The sequence below is a fragment of the Physella acuta genome, unplaced genomic scaffold, assembly GCF_028476545.2.
Source record: "Physella acuta isolate Inbredline_101_S28 unplaced genomic scaffold, ASM2847654v3 ptg000243l, whole genome shotgun sequence".
NCBI classification, from domain to species: domain Eukaryota; kingdom Metazoa; phylum Mollusca; class Gastropoda; family Physidae; genus Physella; species Physella acuta.
The window spans coordinates 897,103-916,062 of NW_026731762.1; the positions used below are offsets into that span (position 1 = coordinate 897,103).

The following is an 18,960-nucleotide window of genomic DNA, read 5'->3' on the forward strand; positions in this document are numbered from 1 at the left end:
CTAAACTTGTGTTCGCTTTCATTGAGATTTAATCATTTTTTTATATAATTTGAATCATACCACAATATGCAACTGCAAAGTCATTTTGAACCAGCAAGAAGTAATGATGTGCAACGTTACACCAACCTAAATATACCAGTATTATACTAAAATTATAGTATTATACCAACATTTTTAATGGGTAGGCTTAGCCCTCACACGCACTCCCTAACTCTGTTTTCACATATAACATTATAAGGTCATCTTATCACTTTTCACTGAAATTGATTTTGACAATTTCAAATATTTAACATGGGGCAACAACCAATTATTTTGAGCAACATCATGACACAATTTATTTTCTTCCCTACCACTTGGCTACTATTAATAGGCTGTTATTAATTATATTGTCTACAAAGGTGGTGATAGATTAATTTCTCTAACCCCCACATAAAATCTTATTTCTTCGAATGTTGAATACAATTAAAGATTCTTGAAGGCTGGACATTAAAAAAATTAAATCTGCATGATTTTTAACCCCCCCCCCCCCCCCCCCCTGTATATCCTGCTCTTTAGGTGCCGACAAAATATTTTTTATTTGTGATTAAAATGTGCTGGGCTCACATAGGTTAAATATGATAAATCTGGTGACATCTGGAAAATGTTTTGAAAATATTGGAGACATTTTTCTGTTAGTCCTGTTTAACTCCGGGTAAACAGAGGACTTCTTGAGGAAACAAATACTTGAAATAATCCGCTCTTGTGACGATTCCCTCAAGGTCACTACAAAAGCTCTACTGTCATCTTCGTTATGAAAGGTGCTTTAAAAAAAAAATTAACTTAAAATGGAGGGTGAGTAGTGGGTTCTAACATAGTTTTACGCTTCTATCTATTATGAATTAATGTTGACTGCAAAGAAAAACAACTTTATCCCTATCATATCTCACTCATTAGGTTCCTATGTATCACCAAGGGACATAATCATAAACCCGGCGAAGGTCAAGGACAACACCAAGAGTTGTCTGGTGTAGAAAGTAAATCGGTTTAAAATTAGAAGTGCCTGTTTGGTCATGGGCGGATCCAAGCTCTGATATTGACATATTACTTTGAATTTTAAATCAACTTTTATGTATTTATACACAAGACGAATTACCGATTCACCCTAATTTGGCCACTGCTCAAGGCATAACAAATATAAATGAATTTTTTTTTAAACTGCTGTTACACTAAACTAGGCTGAATGAATTATTTGCGAAACATTCATTAAACATTTACTGTACTACTACAAAACGTGTATATATATATATATATATATATATATATATATATATATATATATATATATATATATATATATATATATATACATACATACATACATACATATATATATATATATATATATATAATTATATATATATATATATATATAGTGTGTGTTTGGCCCCTTATATATTGTGGATTAGGTCCTGCAAAACGAATCTAACAAACATGATTTATCGTGAAGCATTGCAAACTTGTTGGCAATGTTAAATAGACTTTCCATTAAATAAACATAACTCATTGCGAAAGGACAATCCAACATCCACAATAAAAATAAAGCAATTTCCCCCCCCCCCCCCCCAATGATATCTCCATGGTTGGCTACGCCACCGATTGGAGCAGAAGATTTCAGCGGATGTGTTCACTTCAGGTCCTTGTCAAGTCTCCCACTAGCCCAGCTGTCAGGTTATCTGCTGGTCTGTACCACCGTTATCATCCAAGTTTTGATTACAGTGGTTGTTAAGTGACTCAACGGCCGACTAGACATTCCAGGACTTTCACTAGCCCTGTGATCTAATGGAGCATAAAGACTGTGTTGTTTTAAGTTTAAAGAGCTGCTGAAGATAGTAGCGAATGTTGCACTAAACGAAAAGAAAGAAGTTCGATGTTGTGATTTGAACACAGATCAAGTTTCCGAAGATTTTCGTGTTCTCGGACATTCGGATTTAAAAATGTTCGCTTTATGCCTGTTCATCGTTTTGCTGAGTTTTCAATGTATAAACGCTCAGGACCAGAGTAATGCGCCGCCTTGGTCTTCAACGGGAAAGAAAAAAACTATGTTAGACGCCGAAGACAAGATACGACTGGAAATGCTGAGAACGAATAGGCTGAAAAACATGAAGTATTTTCAAAAGCCAAGCAACATTAAAGACTTCTGTAAAACCGCAAGCAACGCGCAGTGCAAGGACGCGCCGGTGAACGGTGCGCCGTTTCATGTGAACGGGATTTTCCCAAGCTTGACGGCCACCGCAGACAGCGGTCCGATTCGTTCTGAGAGTGGGACCGGTGCGCTGATGCCGTGGGCTGACAGTCTCTACATGGTTTCGTATCTCTCAGTCCCCGGCTCCGGCAGTGGCACTGGTCTTTACCAGATCACGTCATCTTTTGAGGTGAGTTTTTGTTTTTTACTAATTCTTCAGTCTTAAACTATTGAGAGGAAAAAAAAAACGGTCGCATGAATGTGATAAAAAGAAAAAATGTTTAAACTAAAATTAACCCTAAAAAATACCATCAGCGTTTGAAATTGGACGCCAGTTTGCACTAGTTTTTATAAACGTTAGACCAAATACAAATAGCCTCGATAGACTGGTCAGATTTGTCTATGTCCTCTTATCTGATGATTATAGTTGGTTGTTGGTTACTATAAGATCATTGTGTGGCCCTAGAAATCTGGACGCCCCTCACTGCAGCCAGTACAGCGACAGTATTGCCCCTCCCCACCATATATAACCTTATATTGGGGTGGGGACAAACATCAACCTCCCCACCATATATAACGTGAAATTGCGGTGGGGACAAACATACCCAGTATTTGAAACGTTTTATTTATGTATAAGCATATTCGTCTTCAAAAATTTATATAATATTTTTCTTTATTTTTGTTCCTGTGTGTGTATGGTGGGTGGGGTGGGGGGGGGGGGTCTTGAAATGAGGGTCAGACACACTTGGTTGTAACGAGGAGGCTATAACTATAACACCGTGTGCTCAATATTTTCTTTCTCCAAATGCCAGATGGTCAAGATAGCCGACCACAACTCCACATACGCCAATCGCATCATTCACAAGGAGACCAATCAACTGATTATTGGTGCCTGGGCTATCAGCCTTACCGGCAAGATACGTCACTTCCCCCAGCTACAGAACGTCAGGGTTGCGGCTACGGCAGAGCACCTCGTGTACCCCGCTACCATGGTGAGTTGACGGCGTGAGGAGTGCTCCGGGGTGTCATGACCTTTTCTTGGTAAACATTATGTTGCTTCGGGGTGTCATGACCTTTTCTTGGTAACATTGTGTTGCTTCGGGTTGTCATGACCTTTTCTTGGTAAACATTGTATTGCTCAGGGGTGTCATGACCTTTTCTTGGTAAACATTGTATTGCTCAGGGGTGTCATGACATTTTCTTGGTAAACGTATAACATTTTTTCACAGGAGTGTCATGACCTTTTTAAAAATTGTCAAACATTATTCTTTTTTTAGGTGGAATAAACGGCCATTGATAAAAAAAAGTATTTCAATAAAAAATTGTTTTATTCTAGGTGCATATCTTTGGAATGAACGACCATTGAAAAAAAACACCTGATGCAAATAAAATGTATCTTTTACGTGCATGTAAACGGTATAAAACTATTGTTCTAATAATGGCGCCAATGTTTTAATTCTTCTTTTTCTTTGTTCTTAGTTTTAATCTGATTTCCTCCAATACAATTAACTATTGCGTGCCAACATGCTATGCATCTGTCCATCCAAGAACAAACTACCAAGTAGCAGTTGTTTGTTTTTGGAGTTTTCTCTCCATGATGGGTTGCTGTCCCTAGCTATGGAGCCAGGGGGTTCGAACCCGGGACGTTTTGATTTAGCATGCATGAGCTTTATCAGCCCGACCCTACAACTAGTCAATGTAAATGTTTAATAATGACATCAATAAGTAAAAATAGTACTTTATTGCAAGTATTTTCCTGTTGTAGGTGTACATGCTAGGTATGGACGGGCCACTTTGGGAGTGTGACGTCTTGTTGATGAACTGCACGCAGTTGTTTGACCTGGTTACAGCCCTAAATATACCCGCCTCGGAGGGGGAGCAGCCCCACTTTAAAGCTGCTCACACGATGAACGGAAGGCTTGTCGTTGCCAGCAACACATTTGAGCTTGCAGACTTCAACGGGTAAGCGGCTTCGATTGCTTTTTATTTTTTTGTTATGCGATACAAGTTAGCAACATTTGCTTTACCCATTAACTGAAATATGGGACGGAGTGGCCTAGCGGTAGAGAGCTGGACCGCTAACCCGTAAGTTCGAATTCGGGTTCAACTCAGTAGACCGTCCCTGAGTACACTTAACTCTGATGGGTACCTTACTCACTTTAGGGTTAGTAAAGACGGCTGGGCATAGTGCTGATCACACTATCCCTTCATATGCTGAGGTCACAGAAATAAACGTCAGGTTTGAAAGGGAACTCACTATTAACTGAAATGCCCATGACACATCACTCTTATATACATCTTTAAGTACTGAATGATACCAACAGGAATTACACCGTTCGAATAGGGTGTCACCAAGCTGTACATATTTTTAGCGTCACAAATGTTTCCAATATAATTTTTTATGGAATGTTGACGCTCTGTGTTACCGCAAAGTGTGACACCCAACGAAGTGACGCCACTGACTACGTTCGTCAACAAGAGCACAGAGTTTTCCCCCATGTTAATGTTGTCTATATATAATTGTACATGCATTTTTTTTCGAGTTACACTATCCGTTTCTTTGTTCACTTGTTTGACAATATGCTAAGTTTGAAAGAAATAAGTCCGTTAAAAACGGGTCAAACCCAGTAATTTGACACCCCCATCTACACACTAACAAATAAATTAACACATGCAACACTATGTCGACCACTGTTATCGATCTTCGCCTGTTAAACTACCAATCAGTGTTATCTTCGTAATCGTTTGATGTAAACAATTCACTGTCACCAAAAGGTTCTTCCGCAAATGACGTTATACTCCTTATGTGTTAATGGGATATGGGTAAAAATTGACAGAAAATAGCCTTAATTATGGACGACCCCAAAGACTATTGTCAACTGAATGTTAGCACAAGATGTGTAGCTATGCATATTTTTACTTTAGTAACAGAAGTTTATCGAGGAATTGGCCATTATCAAGCTTTTAAAATATTCTTCCATTGTTTTAAATTTTGAAAACAAAAAATTGTAGGCCTACCCGTTCACTGGATTTATTTAAAATTTCGTTAGTTGTGTGAATTTTTCAAAACGTGTTTTAGTTTAAAACTTAATTTGTTTATGAACCTGAGTATTTTTTTTTTAAAACGTGTTTTCGTTTAAAACTTAATTTGTATATGAACGTGAGTAATTTTTTAAAACGTGCTTTAGTATAAAACTTAATTTGTATATGAACGTGAGTAATTTTTTAAAACGTGTTTTAGTATAAAACTTAATTTGTTTATGAACGTGAGTAATTTTTTAAAACGTGTTTTAGTATAAAACTTAATTTGTTTATGAACGTGTGTAACATCACAGTGCCCAACATGGCGGTAGGCTAGCCGAATGGACCGGGCCCGGCAACAACTGGACCATCATATCAAACACGGCTTTCGTCGAGGTAGCCGGCAGACGGAACTTCGGGCAGGTGATCTACGCGCTGGGATGGGACTATAGGTCCGTCATCTTGAAAGTCTTTGATGGCTCCGAACCAGGTACTTTTAATGCTTTTAAACTGGTATCCTTTATAGCATTTTGTCAGCGTGTTTGGTAGCTTGAATATACAGCATCGTTCTTAGGCCAATACCATCAATACACCTGCATCTCGACATTTGAAAGATTTTAAAGAAGGGAGGCTACTGTTATTCACTACTAGGAGATTTCGTGAGCTAGGCCTAAATAAGATAGTGGTTTTTTTGAGAATTTTTTCTCCGGGTGGGGGGGGGGGGGGGGGGCATTTGAAACTTTCCGGTGGAAAGCGGACCTAAATTTTCAGGGAGGGGGGGGGGCGGACACTGGTAAAAGTATATTTTCTATATACATTCTATTTCTTTCGCGGGGCGGTAGGTGCCCCCCCCCCCCTCCCCCACAGAGATACCTGGAAGAAACTGATCAGATACTATTAATCAATTTCGAATTTCATTTTTAATAATGTTAAATTTAATGTGTTTGTTTATCAAAACTATTAAAATGTATTGGCGCTGAGATTACAAATTCAGTTTATTTTTTTCGTGTGATAAAAGTTTAGGAACTTACATAATTTGTTGGTATCGTTATTCTGATAAAGATTTAAAACGCTAAACACTAATCCTAATCTACGGCCCAGCTTGCATGGTTTACAAAATGTTTAATAAGAAAATGTGTAGGCCTATATTGTGGACGTATTACACAGCATACCGCCAATGGCAGACGTACAGACTGCCCAAAGCTTCTCACGCTTTTGACCACCTGTGGCAGACGGAGTGGCCGCGAATCCGAGAGGTGGAGACGGAGAGGTACCTCATGGACATGCACGGGATGTTCTACGAGCTGTCGCCCCTGGGTTGGGATGGCAGCACCTGGGGGGTCCGGCCCATCAGTCAACACCTCCGTGTGATACCAGACTTCACATCGTTCAAGGGATTTCTGGTCCTGGGCGGAAATCAGGTAGGTGCAGATCTTGGTTGCATTTCCAAGGTGTGTAGGGTTTATAGACCTTCCATACGGTGGATGTTGTTATGTGGTCCATATGTGGATGTGGTGGTGTGGTACACGTGGAGGTGGGATGTGGTGATGTGATCCGTATGGAGGTGGGATATGTTGGTGTGGTCTATATAGAGGTGGAATGTGGTCCATACCAAGGTAGGATGTGGTGGTGTGTTCCATATGGAGATGGAATATGGGCCAAGTGGAGGTGGGATGTGCCTCTGAGGACCATATGGAGGTGGTATGTGGTCCATAAGGACGTGGGAAGTGGTGATGTGGTCTATATGGACTTAGGAAGTAGTAGTTTGGTCCATAAGGACGTGGGAAGTGGTCCATATAGAGGTGGGATGTGGTGATGTGGAGTACAGGCACACAGTATAAAAAAAATATATAGGATTTCACTGAATTTTCTCCTCTGGTAAATGCTGTAGGTCTCTTCAATCTTCGACAACAATGTGGTAACAGGGCAATCCCAGTCTGGTCTGTGGTTTGGGAAAACAGATGACCTATGGAGCTTTGGTAAACCACAGGTAACTTGCGCGTCTCATTTAGGGTTTTATACCAACATTTGGTAAGTTGTGCGTCTCATTTAGGGTTTTATACCAACATTTGGTAACTTGTGCGTCTCATTTAGGGTTTTATATCGTTAGGTAAGTTGTGAGTTTCATTTCAACAACATAGACTACTTGCTACAGTAGGTATGTAGTGTGTCATTTTGGGTTTTATACCAATATTAGGTAACTTGTGCGTCTCATTTAGGTTTTTATACCAATATTTGGTAAGTTGTGAGTTTCATTTAAGGTTTAATACCAACATTTGGTAAGTTGTGAGTTTCATTTATGGTTTTATATCAACATTTGGTAAGTTGTGCGTCTCATTTAGGGTTTTATACCAACATTTGGTAACTTGTGCGTCTCACTTAGGGTTTTATATCAACATTTGGTAAGTTGTGAGTTTCATTTCAACAACATAGGCTACTTACTACAGTATGTGAGTTTTGTCTCATTGGTTACATACCAGTAATATAGGCTAACTGCTACTTTAGTGCTCACCCCCCCCCCCCCTATTTTTGAACCTTTCGAAAACGAGTATAGTCCTAAATTCCATTTTTACCCCCCGATCCTCTTATATTGCTACAGTGAACATTGTCATAAAAAGCCAGACAGCCAGACCCTAATTGTCCATCCTTCCATTTAAAAATCACCACATCCAAAACATCTTGTTTTTCATCTAATTATTTAGAAAAAGTAACTTCACGTTTTATAACCCTACCCTGGGTTGCTTATCTTTACGAAAATCTAAACCTATTTCGCCACCTATCTTTTCTCCCACTTCCTATTCAATACAAAACGATGGCTGTATTAAAGACCGGACACCCCCCCCCCCCCTAAAAAAAAAGTTATCAAATATCAAAAAGGACTTTTTAAAAAAACGAAAATGACAAAAACCAAACATTACTGCAGGGATGGGGAGCAGTGTGGAGAGTTGATGACGTGGAGCAAGGGGACGTGTCTGACCCCTATCTGATGACAGGGTTCGACAAGAAAGTCCTACACGTCATCAAGCACAACAACAATGACAGCATCGAGATTACCGTACAGGTCGACGTCACGGGAGCTGCTGGTAATTGTTTCGTATCTTAATATAGATCTAGTTGTGTTTTTAAATATTTGTTTTTAAATAAAATATTGGAGATTGTTGTATTAGATAGGCTACACCTCAAATATAGGCTATTCAAATTTCAATACAAGAAAAATAAACCCTGATCTATATATAGAACTATGGTATATCCCTACTGTAAAATACCTGCGATAACTTGTTCCGTTTTGTTTTTAAATCTGACTTTTTACGAAACTTTTTCTTTGGTTATCTATAAATACCAGGCCACAGAGAATCCGAGGACTGGCTTAACTACCAAACACTGGGAATGTCAAGTACGACCAACTACCAGCACATCGTCTTCCCCGATGGCTTCAGCGTTCACTGGGTTAGACTGTTTGTGGACAACTGTAACAACAACAAGGCTCCCTGCAAGATCACGGCATATTTTCTCTATACATAGCACTGCTGTCACCTGTAACATGATCAGTGTGTTGCTCTATGTGTTCACAAAAACAAATACGCTTCATAAAAATGGACTTTTAAGAAAAAAAAAAAAACATCTTGCTTGTAAAAAAATGCATGTGTAAAATCGTCGTTATATGTTAGCCCATATAATCGATATGAATATCATATATGTATTTTTCCTTATCGCGAACAAACAGAAAGTGTTCACATAAAGTGTTCACATACAGATTTACATTTGAAGGAGAACTTTGGAAAGATAGAGAGTGAGAGGAAGTTGATTGCGTGTGAAAGAGAAATGTAAAAAAAAAAACGTTAATAAAGAATATTTCTTTCACTTATATATAACAATGTATTCATTATGTAGCTATAATTGTTGTCATATATATATATATATATATATATATATATATATATATATATATATATATATATATATATATATATATATATATATATATATATATATATATATATATATATATATATATATATATATATTAAAGCATTATGAAGTCTTGATAAAGCAAAACGGCAACCAATCAATATCGACTACCATGAAGATCGATACATTTTTTTTTTTAGAAAAATCAATTTCTTTATCAGGTCAACATTGTTGAATGAACCTATGATAGGTAACTCTTCAGTAAAGGAAATGTCGTGTAAGTTAGATTGTGTTAGATTGTGTAAGTGTAAACTATGCTGCTGTTGCCACTAACAACGAATTTACTTCAAAAAACGTCAAATAATAATTGTTCAGGAAATTTAAAAAAACTGTTAGTATTTCACCAAGGACACCTGCATGTCTTGACTTGTGCCAAATTTAGTAACACTTCGTTTTTACTATAATGTGTACCACAAGTACTTAGTAACATTCCATGTTTCAGTTGGGATTTGTGCCAAAGGAACCTAAAACTGTTGACACTTCGAGTTTCTTATGCGATTTGTGCTACAAGAAATAACTACTTTCACTTTCTAATGTCTCGTGACCCACCTCGAACAACAAAGATATTGTTTACACTATTGTTAATAATAAGCTGCAATACACTTGCTGTGTACACTGTAACGTGCAAAATGATTAGCCATACAAGTTGATGGGGCACTTATCTTCAGTCAACACCATTTCATATCTGACATGACCCACTCAATGAAGGGTGGACGGGGGAGTTTCATGAGGTTGTAAGTTTAGCTCATTATGTCCAGCTTTTCGCGTCGAGTGGTAAGAGAGCGGTCCATCGTGTTTAGAAGTGGTTTGACAGTGTTATTGTCAAGCGTGTTGACTGATATGTTAAAAGTATGTTGAGAGAAATTACAGTCTGTTAAACAGTGTGTCAAACGTACTAGATGTGTGTTATGATGTGTTTTAGGTGTGTTACAAATGTCTTGAACGTGTTAAAAGCAGAGTTTCTTCTAGGCATCTCCGCCACCCCACCCCACCCCCGAACGAAATGGAATTTATATAGAAAATGTCCGCATTGTGACAGCATTTTAAGTCACGAGAAATGAGCGGGTAGGGGGGGGGGTGATAATAATGGAGGATATTTAAATAAATTAGTAGCCGATATGGAAAAAAAGATGAGGTATCAGCAAAATAATAATGCTTTACATGCATCCAAGTGTATTGCTGGGTCGTGAGAGTGTTCATAGTTGCACGACTCGCTAATGAACATCAACACATAATTAGTAAATATCTATAGGCTATAGGTGTTGACATTGCTCAAAACAGGTAGGCTAATCGGTGCCGGTTGACGAAAGGTGGCAGTTGCTTATTTTTTTTTACGGAAACCTTATTTGGAAGATCATTGTTAAAAATTAATAACTAAGTATGGAAATTGCTTTGGCGTTTAAAAAAGCAAAAGCAAATTTGGAATAGTCTTATTCTAAGATCTGTTATTAACTTTTATTTTATTTGTTTTATTTCTGTTGTTTTTCAGATGCCGACTGGACCTATATATTATATATACATCGACGGCTGGTTCAGCGGCGTTTTTTTTTTAAAATAATGGCATTTTTCGAGAAAAGTCTTTACACGGCCATCTGCTCCGGTAACTTAACGGGCGTTGAAAAGTTTATCAAACATGGATTAAGTGTAAATTATGTGTTCACGGACAGTGAGATTTTAGGCAAAACTTTGTTAGAGGTAGCAGTCACGAGTGGCCAGTGCAGTATTGTTAAATTTCTGGTCAAATTAAAGTGCGATCCAAATTTGAAGATGGTGGCGAATGTGGAAAACTATAACGTAAAGCTGGAACCTTATAAAAAACAAAACCGTCTAAAGCTGTCTTGCTTGTATCCGTGTATTGTTAAAGCTGATGTTGATATGATTCGACTTCTGGTGCAAGGTGGGCTGGATGTGAACATCTACGACGATAGAGGTTGCACTCCGCTGTGGCATGCTGTCGACCTTGACAATTACCAAATGGTGAAAACTCTAGTGACTAGTCCTGCATGCGACGTCAATATATGTGACGTAACAAATCTGTTCCCATTGCATGTCGCGGCGCTTCACTCTAATGTGAAAATAGCTTCTCTTTTGGTGCAAAAAGGCGCACGGATCGATGTTTTGACGGTGCGAGGTTCAACACCACTAACCCTCGCATGCAGATCAAACAGCTACGAAACAGCCAGGCTACTTCTGTTGAACGGGGCCAATCCAACACACAGAGGTACTAACGGACACACTCCTGTTTCCGCAGTACTCGAATCGTGCCCAGATCGTAAAATTCTCGAAATGTTAATTGAAGCAGGGGCTTGTATAGACAAAGCTGACATAGAAAAATGCATGAAAGAAAAGATCCAGCTCTTGTCTTCTGACCCCGCTGTCCTGGAGATCCTGAAGGTTTTGGCACACACCCCGAGGAGTCTCAAGATGCAGTCTTGTCTTGCAATAAGGAAATATATCATTGCAGCCAGATCAACTTTGCATATCGTGGACAAAGTTCAGCAGCTCAGATTACCAAACTGTATGAAAGAATTTTTACTTCTGAACCATTTATGACATTTTATTAAAGATGAAGTTATTACATATCTGAGTACTCGTTTGTGTCATATTACAAGTTTTCTAAATTACTCAAACAGATTATGGTCATATCAACATTTAAATTTTAGCGCTAATCAGTGTTTCTTCCAGACTTTTTTTCTGCGGGGGGGGGGGGGGGGGGGGGGGGGGGACGGCGGACACTGTTAAAAGTATATATTTTCTCTATAAATTCCCGTTCGGGGGTGGGGGGGGGGGGGCGAATAGATGCTTGGAAGAAACACTGGCGCTAATGTGTTGATTTGTATACCGGTGATTGTCTTTGTATAACCTCGTTGGTTGCACTATGTTTTGGCTCAATGTGCACAGTCGTTGAGTCAAATATTCCGTCCACTAGTTCACATCTTGTCAAATTAATTGAATCACAATCACATATCACTGTCCAATGTGGCTTTCCTGTATTGTATATTTTGATAAACTACGTCTACATTACATTTTTTACAGGCGGGGTGGGGGGGGGGGGGGTGTCGGACTGTTATGTTGAGGGCGGGTTTACAATTCTGCATTTGGAAAAGTAATAAGCCCTATTTTAAACTATAATTTCGCTTTTTAAAATTATAATATTTTGAAAAGTAGTTTCTAAATTGTAATTAATGTAATCAACTGTTCCCAAGAAGAATATGTTATGTATGTTGGCCTACTTATGTAGACCCATAGAACTATTTTAAAATCACTTTCGAATTATCAAGCAAAAACTTTTGGTAAAATCACGATTTTAAACAGGATGCAGTTTTATGTTTTAATGCAGTTAAAAAGGTAACAGTTCAGGCCTAACGGCCGAACTGAAAAAAAAATATTTTAGGAGTCTTTCATAAACGACGTCACGCTTCAATGGTGGTTCGGACTTTTGTAACAGTATGTGGGAGTAGGGGGGTAACAGTTTTTTTTAAGCGTCGTTTATGGGCGGCTCCTTATAAATTATTACTAATATTAATCTTTAACCTGTTAAAATTTTTTGTAAAGCTTTTTTGTTTTGTTTGTCCATTAGAATGCGGTAATTAGTTTCACCAGGGTTGGATAGCAGCTCAGATTATCAAACTGTATGAAAGAGTTTGTAGATCTACTTACTAGATTCTAGAATCTAGATCTAGATCTAGATCTACTTCTTAAGCTCTTAACCATTTAGATTTTAGATCTAGACTCTAGATCTAGTACCCTAGATTCTATGACATTTTGGTGATTTTAATTTATTTTATTATTTTATTGTTAAGACCCGAAAATAAATAAACCGGTAGTGATCTCCCCTAAACTTTCTCGAATATTCTTATATAAAACAACAGGGGATGGTAACTGGGGATATAGTTATGATCTTTAATCCATTTTAAATACTAAAACTTTTAAAAATAGAATAGAATCTCAGTAAAAAACAATTGCGCACCAAGCGAACGCCTAATAAAGGTGTGTATAATAGTGCGCAATAGTATTAGATTAGTACTTTATAAATTTACATTAGTTTTTTGAGAAATCGGAAGTAGCGTAAAGTACTACTTCCGGTCAACGGAAATTACTCAAAATTTAACAGAAGGTAGAGAATTAGATCTTTTACTTACATGTGAAATTTAATTTATCTATCTGAAATAGTACTCAAGTTATAGGCTTTTGAAAAATTCAAAGTAGAAAAAGTACCACTTCCGGTTATCCGAAATCGCTCAAAAGTTGATACGGATCTACGATTTTGATATAATACTTGTCTATGAAATTTCATCAACCTAGCTGTAACGGTACTCAAGTTATCGTGTTTACACACGGACACACACACACACGGACACACAGACATACGGACAAGATTGCAAAATTATGTTTTTCCGTATCAGTGAGATGTAAAACGTCGAGATTTGCAAAAATCTCGATTTTTTTTTTTTGCACGATTACAAGACTTTCTCTATACTTCGTATATACGAGAAAGTAAAAAAAGCAAAATTTTTAAATTTTAAATTAGTTTTATATTTAAAAGTTAAATTAGTTGGTAGATCTAGTAATCTATCGTTTTAGGTACGTAAAATCGCCCGCGAGTAGTAATGTGAAAAACAGGTGACTCCTTTACATTTTAATAATTATTTCACATTTTGAGGAGGAATTATGTTTTGAAAAATACAAAAATGTTTCCTTGTTTCATTTATGTACCTGTTTTTAAACAATTGAATTAAATAAAACTTTTCAGTAATAAATGAACACCAGCGATGTTTCCAACAGATGCAACCATGCTCATTTACTATAGCAGCCATCTTGTTAAAGTTTTATTTTTATAGACATATAGCACGAGATTCAGGCGGAAGTCACTCTATTTTACAAATGGCTGCTGTTTATATAGCAAATCTTGCTTGCAGACACTGCTGTTTAAAGTTAATTTCTGGCCTATATTGATATGTTTAGCTATTGATTTAGGTGTATTATTCATTTATCTATAATATTTAACACAAACACATCACAATATACTTCTATTACAGCCTTGACAATGAGGTAACGTTTTCGTACATTAATAGCCGCGGGCGATTTTACGTACCCAAAACGATAGATTACCAATTAGTTAGCCATTTAGCCTAACCGAAATGTTTATTTAGTAATATTTAGATCTAGATTCTAATATTTATTTTGATGCTCATTCATAATTCTGAATTCAGTCATTCATAATCAATTAAGACAATTAATCATAATTATCATATTCATTCATTTATTGAAGTCATTGATTGATTCCAATTCAATCAAAATCAATGTGTTGGGTAAAACTCCATTTTAGCGTATTTTATTCCCCTCTTCACATCTACCTCCAGTCGAGCATATTTTATTATAAACACTAAAGGACAAAGGTTCTTAAGCTTTTTACTTTTTGGTGTTCCCGAACTTCACCAGTTTCAAATGCACATTCACCCATCTTAATAGTTCTATCATCAGCACCTACAAATTCCGCTCATAAACCATATGAATCGCATGGGTCTTGATCTCAGCCAAACACCTGAAACTTACTCACCAAACCCCTGGGCTTTACCCAGGTTAAGAGTAAGACCCACTGACATAGTGCTTCGTCTTATTTATACATGAAATGATTGTTCACCTGGCTTATACTACTTAGGCCTACTTATAATCATAAAATGACTGCTTAATTTACTTGATTTAAAATGTTTACCTATTGTCATTAAAATGTTTTTTTTTACAGGGAGAAGTCAATATGGGGATAGAGAGTGACATTAGTTCTATACTACATGGAGATCCAACTTTGCTGCATAAAGATATTGATGTTTTGACTGAAGCAGACATAAGTATGAAGACTTTTTGCTGCAAAAATTCGATAGACTTAGAATTGAGAATTAATTAATGGTATAAAATAATTGAGAAAATTTTAATGCAGAATAATAAAAATTATCTATTATTTTTTACAGTGAAGGCTAAAATTAAGTTATAATTAGTATTAATTTTAAAAAGATTTTATAAAAGTGTTCTATTCCACAGCCAAGTTTGTACCAAAAACCAAATACAATATGTGTTATATATGTGCGGCTATACTCTTCGATGACAATGGTGATGTCTTGCTTATTCAAGAAGCCAAAGTATCATGTAGGGGAACATGGTACTTGCCAGCTGGGCGACTAGAACCAGGAGAAACACTCATTGTGAGAGACTTATACATTTAATTCATTAGATATCTGAAGATATACACTAATTTAAATATTATTAGCATGAACCTGTTAAAATTTTTTACTACCAATATATGCATAGGAAAGTCTACTTATTGATATATATATATAATCATAAATGATATACTAATGTTACTATATCTATATTGAAGTTTTGCTTCTTGTACACACTAAAATTTTATGTTATTAGGATTTGTTTAAAAATAAATGTTCGAAAATAGTGCTGTATTTAAAACAAAAAATTCCTTTCTAATTTTAATAGGATGGTACAAAGAGGGAAGTTAAGGAAGAAGCAGGTCTGGAGTGTGAGTTAAAAGCACTGATTGGTGTTGAAATATTAAGCCATACTTGGATGAGGTTCACATTTACAGGCAAAGTAACTGGTAAGGGACATAATTAAACTTATGTTGGTTTATTCTTGCCATGATTAGGATGTTTGTAAATGTGATTTCATTAACTGATCCAGTCATATACTTTTTTATATTTACAGTATTCTGTTACTTTTTTTATGTTTTAAAACTTAACTTAAATGTATTATTTTTATTATTTCTGACTTTAGATTTTGGTGTTTTAATTTAAGGGGGAAAATTAAAAACATTGAAAGAGCAGGATGAAGAGTCAATGCAAGCTAAATATTTTAGCAAAGAAGAACTACTGGCTTCTAGCACTAATATTAGGTAAGTTGATTTTATATTATTATCAGGTACATTATTGTAACAGAGGAGATGAAATTCAAACTGTAATGTAACATGAATAGATAATTTGGACAACAGCCACAAGTACAAACCATTTTAAAATTACCCTAATTAAATAAAACAAAAATAAATATAATGGATTTATGGACCACTCTAAAATAAATTCAAATTTAAAAAAAATAAAAGTATCCTTAATATGCTAGTTAACATTTGTCTGCCAAACTTGAAAACCAGCAGAATTCCTAATGTGGTTGCTATGAAAAAGATTATTTTTGTGATAAAATGTACATACAGTTAAAGAAAAGATCTCACGGAAAGAGTGTCTTAGTAAAAACTTCTTTGAAATGTAGTTTTAGAAGTTTATGATTGTATAAAACCAGCTACAAATATACATGATTTTTAAAATAAAATTGTAAACCTTTTTAAATTTTGCTTTTAACATTAATGTTTGTGGATACATTACGCAATAATATTTCTATTTTTTCCTCTTTGTTAAATACATTTTTCAAAAATTTACAGACACAATGACATCTACAGGCTTATTGAACTGGGAAGGAAGTTCTGGGCAACAGATTTATCTGGCAACAGTCTACACACTTTACCAGCCATTGTCCCACACAAACATCTAATACACAGAGTTATAATAATTGATCATTCTAATAATAGGTTAGTAAAATAATCCTATATCACCTTGCTTGGTACATTTTTTCATTATTATTTCAAACTTTACCTTAATCAAAATAATGCCAATAATTTTTAATAACTTGTGGTTAGTATGTCTGTTTTAGAAATATAGTGTTCTCTTTTTTGCAGTGAAAAAACAAAAATGCATGTTTTAGTAAACCTAAAAAATGGTCCACATATTCCAACAGCTCTAATAAACCATGGTAGAGAAGCATCTATAGCTTTATCTGTCTATGCAATCATAAGAGTAAGTATACTAATTAAGAAGGGAAATAATCATGACTCTAGTACTGCCATAAAGTATCTGTAATTGATATGTTTAAGCATAAAAGTTTTTAAAACTTGGAATGATTATTAGTAGAATTTTTTAAATGGATTTAATTTTAGTACTTTTGTATCTATAGTTACTATATTGTGCACTAATAGAATACTAATAAGAAGTTTAATAAATTATTGAATATGAACTAGCATCCTTAGCATAAACATTTTAAAATGTAACCATTTTTTATAAAGTATTATAAAAAAAATATTACTTAAAATTATCACACTTTAATTGTGATATTTTTTTTTTACAAAATATAGGATGCATTTACAAAAAATCCAAGCTCTGCGTCTATAAGGATGTGTGGAATATTAGGCGTTGAGCATCGTGGTACTGGAGAGCAAGAAGATGGGATTTGCATTACATCATTGGTCAGTCTTGATTTATCAGATGGAATTGAACCCCCGTCAGTGACATCCTCAAATTATAAGTGGTGTTTGATCAATGAAATTGACTTACAGAAGAAATTATCAGATGGAGCAAAGGGAAAAATTATCCCTTTACTTTAATGTTTTAGGTGTAATAGTTTGTCTAGGTTATGAATCTACACTGTGGTGCTGTACTTAATTTTAACTATTTACCTGATAATGTATCATTATTGATTACTGCAGTTCTTATTTTTAAGTATTATAAAGCAGTTGACTGGCTTAATAAGTATGTGGCACAATTATTTCAGCTTAGGTATATGTATTTATTTTAGTGTATGTATTTAACTGTTATTAATTCACTTGTTTTGTTATAACATTCTCTTTCTATGATAGATAAATCTTATTAAAGATAAAATCTTCATGACCAATATTTTTTGTTTATATTTAATGGTTTTGTTTTTACTTAAACATTTTTCACTAGAGCAGGAACAACTTTTCTTTAATACAATTTTTTTTAAAAAGTTTTTTAAAAGATTAAATTATTATATTAAGCTAACACATTTTTAATACAAGATAATCATTTGTTGATACTTTTGATGATATCAATTCACTTACAAATAAGTTTTGTATTACACTTTTTAAATAGTATTTGCACAATGTGTCAATTTTAGTTTGATTTTTATATTATTGTACAATCCCATTCCATTAAGACTTTATGTTTTCAAATCAAAACAGAATCAATGTTTTAAAGTAATAAGAATATAGATGTTAACACAAAATCAGTCAATCAAAAATTACAATAATATTAAAAGCTAATGAAATTTATAAATATAAGCAACATGCATTTTTTTCTTCATTTATTTCTTGTTATTAATACTGTTGCAAACCCATTAAGGAACTTACAATAGATGTATATTGCTTTCTGGAGGTTTTTAAAGACACTTCTGTCTTTTTGTTATTTACTTGATTGAAGTTTTAAAATAATTTTTGACACATTTTTTTTTTTTTTTGGTTTGAACTTTGAAAGATGGGTATTTGTTTGATAGAAATTATACTGTGATATTTCTTTTACATCCCATTTTAACAGTATGCTCATAACTTTTAGTTTTGTTTAAAAAAAACTATAGTTTTTTATAGTTATTTTACATTATTATTTATTTTGAATTAAATTATTTAAAAAATTGATCACTTAATTTTGTTGTTTTTTCTTTAAAATAAATTAGAAACATATCTATTATCTATATCAATGTTACAACTTTGTAAGGATGAATAAATAACATACATTTGGGTAGGCTGGTAATGATTAAAAAGCTTATAGACTGATCTTTGGCAATAACACTGTAGTCTTGAATAGCTCAGTAGATAGGCCTATACCACTGTCAGAAACTCAGTTATGTGAAAAATAATGTCAGTAACAGGTTTCAAAATCATAATATATCTAACTGAGCATTAAAAG

At 35.1% G+C, this 18,960-nt stretch overlaps 3 protein-coding genes across 3 annotated transcripts; all 3 read left to right on the top strand.

The window, feature by feature from the left end:
* The first annotated feature begins 1,689 nt into the window (after window positions 1–1,689).
* Window positions 1,690–9,075, top strand: LOC131938421 (uncharacterized). Its single transcript, XM_059296441.1, has 8 exons — window positions 1,690–2,411; window positions 3,034–3,213; window positions 3,987–4,183; window positions 5,557–5,732; window positions 6,410–6,663; window positions 7,134–7,232; window positions 8,166–8,322; window positions 8,583–9,075. Exons 1-8 carry the CDS (start codon window positions 1,974–1,976, stop codon window positions 8,762–8,764), a joined length of 1,683 nt encoding a protein of 560 aa, XP_059152424.1. The 5' UTR covers window positions 1,690–1,973; the 3' UTR covers window positions 8,765–9,075.
* Window positions 9,076–10,730: 1,655 nt separating this feature from the next.
* Window positions 10,731–11,764, top strand: LOC131938422 (ankyrin-3-like). The gene has a single exon (XM_059296442.1). It carries the CDS (start codon window positions 10,769–10,771, stop codon window positions 11,762–11,764), a length of 996 nt encoding a protein of 331 aa, XP_059152425.1. The 5' UTR covers window positions 10,731–10,768.
* Window positions 11,765–12,540: 776 nt separating this feature from the next.
* On the top strand, window positions 12,541–18,689 carry LOC131938387 (8-oxo-dGDP phosphatase NUDT18). Its single transcript, XM_059296386.1, has 8 exons — window positions 12,541–12,559; window positions 14,958–15,060; window positions 15,251–15,411; window positions 15,698–15,818; window positions 16,016–16,112; window positions 16,650–16,796; window positions 16,944–17,061; window positions 17,397–18,689. The coding sequence occupies exons 2-8, from the start codon at window positions 14,970–14,972 to the stop codon at window positions 17,643–17,645; spliced, it is 984 nt and encodes a 327-aa protein (XP_059152369.1). The 5' UTR covers window positions 12,541–12,559; window positions 14,958–14,969; the 3' UTR covers window positions 17,646–18,689.
* The last annotated feature ends 271 nt before the right edge of the window (window positions 18,690–18,960 follow it).